Source organism: Silene latifolia, chromosome Y (genome assembly GCF_048544455.1).
Source record: "Silene latifolia isolate original U9 population chromosome Y, ASM4854445v1, whole genome shotgun sequence".
In the NCBI taxonomy this organism is placed as follows: domain Eukaryota; kingdom Viridiplantae; phylum Streptophyta; class Magnoliopsida; order Caryophyllales; family Caryophyllaceae; genus Silene; species Silene latifolia.
Window position 1 is genome coordinate 23,020,025 of NC_133538.1, and position 3,582 is coordinate 23,023,606.

Below are 3,582 nucleotides of genomic sequence, written 5' to 3' on the forward strand. Positions count from 1 at the left end.
CCAAATGGTGTGTGTCTGATTCGCTTTAAGAACAAGGAGGATAAACAGCGTGCTCTCCAATCTAAACCCCTCTTCTTTGATAATAAACCCTTTATTGTCAAGGATTGGACCCCTGGCATGAAATTTTCTAAGGATAAACCTGCTTCATTACCTGTTTGGATTCGCTTTCATGATCTAGACATTAAGTACTGGGGTTTAGCCTTACCTAAGATTGCTAGTTTGGTGGGGAAACCTCTCCACTGTGATCAGGCCACTAAGGATAGGGAGTATCTAGGGTTTGCTAGATATTTGGTTGAAGTAAAAATTGGTGATCCCCTACCTGATATTGTTGAATTCATTGATGAGAATGATGTTTGTCAAAAACAAGCAGTTCATTATGAATGGAAACCTAGGTTATCTCAGATCTTGTTTGCCATGGCATAGGGCATGAAACGGCTTGTGTAAGAAGAAACCGAAAAGAGTGCCAAGGCCAAACAGTGCGGTGTGGAAACCCAAAGTCGTTGCTCTGCTAAAACCGCTAAACCCACTCGGTCTGTTGCGGAGATCGAATGAAACAATTACCAGGAGATGTTGCACCTCTTCCAAAGGTCTTTGCACCTAATATGGTGGTTACACCCATGCCTTATCAGGGTTCTCTACTTAATTCTCTAACCCCTGCCAGAATTCTTAACAAATTCTCTAAGAGAGGTGAAGGGAGCCTTTCAGGTCCCACGTTTGTGGATGTCCTTAGCTATTCCATCAGGAAGAACCTTCTGAATAACATGGGCAAGGGAATCTCTTCAACACATAAAAATGGTTAGCATTGGTCTCTGGAACATTCGTGGTCTCAATAAAAAGAATAAGCAAGGAGATGTTAGACGTCTCTTGCACATCAATAAGGTAGGGTTATTTGGTTTAATGGAAACTAAAGTGAAGACTATCAATATCAATAAAGTTCAAGATAGTTTAGGGGATAGGTGGCATTTCTTAAATAATAATGCTCTTCATGAGGGGGGTAGGATCTGGATACTTTGGGACCCTACTCTCTTCCATGTTAATCTTCTGATGAAGGATATGCAAGGGATTCATGTGGTTGTGGTTCATCTAATGTATGGTTTCTTATGGACTTGTTCTTTTGTCTATGGGTTTAATAAGGATAGTGAGAGAGTAGGGCTTTGGCAATCTCTGTACTATTGCAAAGCTATTGTTACTGGTCCTTGGCTCATTATGGGTGATTTCAATAATGTTCTTTATGCTGGGGAAAGAATTGGGTCTAATGTTACTCTTGCTGAGACCCGTGATTTTCAAAACTGTGTTGATACCTGTGGGTTATATGATCTGGTTACTCAAGGTGCCTACTTTACCTGGACCAGGAGGAGAATCATAGGGTTTTTAGTAGAATTGATAGGGTACTCGCTAATGATCAATGGTTGACTAATGGGCCTTCAGGGATTGCCTCCTTCCTTCCTGAGGGGCTCTTTGATCATAGCCCTTCCATTATTAATCTTTGGGAGGATGCTGTCAGATCTAACTATTGCTTCAAATACTTCAATATGTGGGGGCAGGATGATAGGTTCAAAGAGACTGTTCTTACAATTTGGCAACAACAGATTAAGGGATGCAAAATGTTCCAAGTGGCTAAGAAGCTCAAATTGCTCAAACACCCTCTAAGGAAGTTGAACAAAGAGGGTTTTGGGGATATCCTTAACACCACTAAGGTTGCTCAGTTAGTGCTTGAAGACCTTCAAAAGAGACTTCACCAGGATCCTTGGAATGTTAGCCTTCAAGCAGAAGAAAGGGCTGCATCTATTTCTTTCAAAGAACTGGATAAAGCCAGAAATATGTTTCTTAACCAGAAGGCCAAAATTCTTTGGATGAAGTGCAATGATGAGAACTCTCATTACTTTCACAGTTCCATCAAAGCTAGGAGAGAATAAAATAAGGTATTAACCATCAAGGATCATCATGGTTTTATTTGCTCTGACAACCAAGCCATTGAGAATGCCTTTCTTGATTATTACACTGATCTGCTAGGTAGCTCTAAGGCTGTTGTCAGGGTTAACCTTGGGGTTGTGAGGAGAGGTGCCTGCATTACTGATGCCCAGGCTGCTAAATTAATTCAGAAGGTTACTGGGGGGAAATAAGGGATGCTCTCTTGTCTATCCCTATTGACAAAGCCCCTGGCCCTGATGGGTACACCTCAGGTTTCTTCAAGGATGCCTATGACATTGTTGGACCTGATGTGATTTTGGCTGTGCAGGAATTTTTTGATTCTGGTACTTTACTGAAACAATTGAATGCTACTGTGGTGACTCTTATTCCTAAGAAGGAAGTCCCTGAGACTGTCATGTACTATCGACCAATTGCTTGCTGCAATGTCTTGTTCAAATGTATTTCTAAAGTAATTTGTGCTAGACTTGCTTTGGTTCTCCCTGACATCATAAGCCCTAACCAAAGTGCTTTCATTCATGGGAGGGAAATAGTGGATAATGTCCTCATTTGTCAGGATTTGATGAGACTTTACAATAGAAGGATTTGTTCTCCAAGGATTATGATGAAGATTGACCTTAAGAAGGAATATGACTCCATTGAATGGAGTTTTGTGGAGGATATGCTTGTTGCTTTGAAGGTCCCTGATCAGATGGTCACCTGGATCATGCAGTGTGTGACCACTCCATCTTATACCTTGGCTCTTAATGGCTCCCATTTTGGGTATTTTAAAGGAGGCAGGGGGCTCAGGCAAGGGGACCCTTTGTCCCCTCTCCTCTTCACTATTTGTCTTGAGTATCTCACAAGGATACTTAATGTGGTGACTCTTAGACATGATTTTCGTTTCCACCCTATGTGTAGGGAGCTTGGGCTATGTCACCTAGCTTTTGCTGATGATTTATTGCTTTTCAGCAGAGGTGACACTAATTCAGTCATGGTTCTAATGCGAGCTCTACACACCTTCTCAATTGCTTCTGGGCTTACCATCAACAAGTTGAAATCTGATATTTATATGAATGGCTTGACTCCTGATACTGAAGCTCAAATATTAGGCATTTCTGGTTTCAAAAAAGGTAGCTTCCCTTTTAGATATTTGGGTGTGGACATTTCTTACAAGAGGCTCACTAACCATCAGTGCAATAAACTGGTGGACAGAATGGTGCTAAGGATCCACAGTTGGGGTGCAAAACAATTGAGTTATGCTGGTAGGTTAACCTTAGTGAAGACTGTTTTGACTCAACTTCATTGTTACTGGGCTAGAATTTATCTCCTTCCTAAAGGTGTCATTCAGAAAGTTGACAGCATTTGCAGGAACTATCTGTGGTCTGGCAAAGATGGCTATCACGAGTCCCCGCAGTCTCCGGGATAGGTGCTTTGTCACCAAAACTAAATGGAGGCCTGGGGATAAATAATAGTCATGTTTGGAACATTGCAAGCATTGGTAAATATTCTTGGTGGGTTGCTAATAAGAAGGACAGTCTATGGGTGAAATGGATTCACCATTTATACATTAAGCAACAGGATTGGTGGACTTACTCTCCTAATATCAACTCTAGCTGGGTTTGGCGCCAAATTTGCAAAGTGAAAGACAAGCTGAAGACTTGTTTGGACTAT

The 3,582-nt window shown here is 41.5% G+C and overlaps 1 protein-coding gene across 1 annotated transcript; it reads left to right on the top strand.

Annotated features, from left to right (window-relative positions):
- The first annotated feature begins 792 nt into the window (after positions 1–792).
- LOC141627721 (uncharacterized) lies at positions 793–3,337 on the top strand. The gene is made up of 4 exons (XM_074440946.1): positions 793–1,330; positions 1,429–1,890; positions 2,014–2,105; positions 2,240–3,337. Exons 1-4 carry the CDS (start codon positions 793–795, stop codon positions 3,335–3,337), a joined length of 2,190 nt encoding a protein of 729 aa, XP_074297047.1.
- Positions 3,338–3,582: the final 245 nt, after the last annotated feature.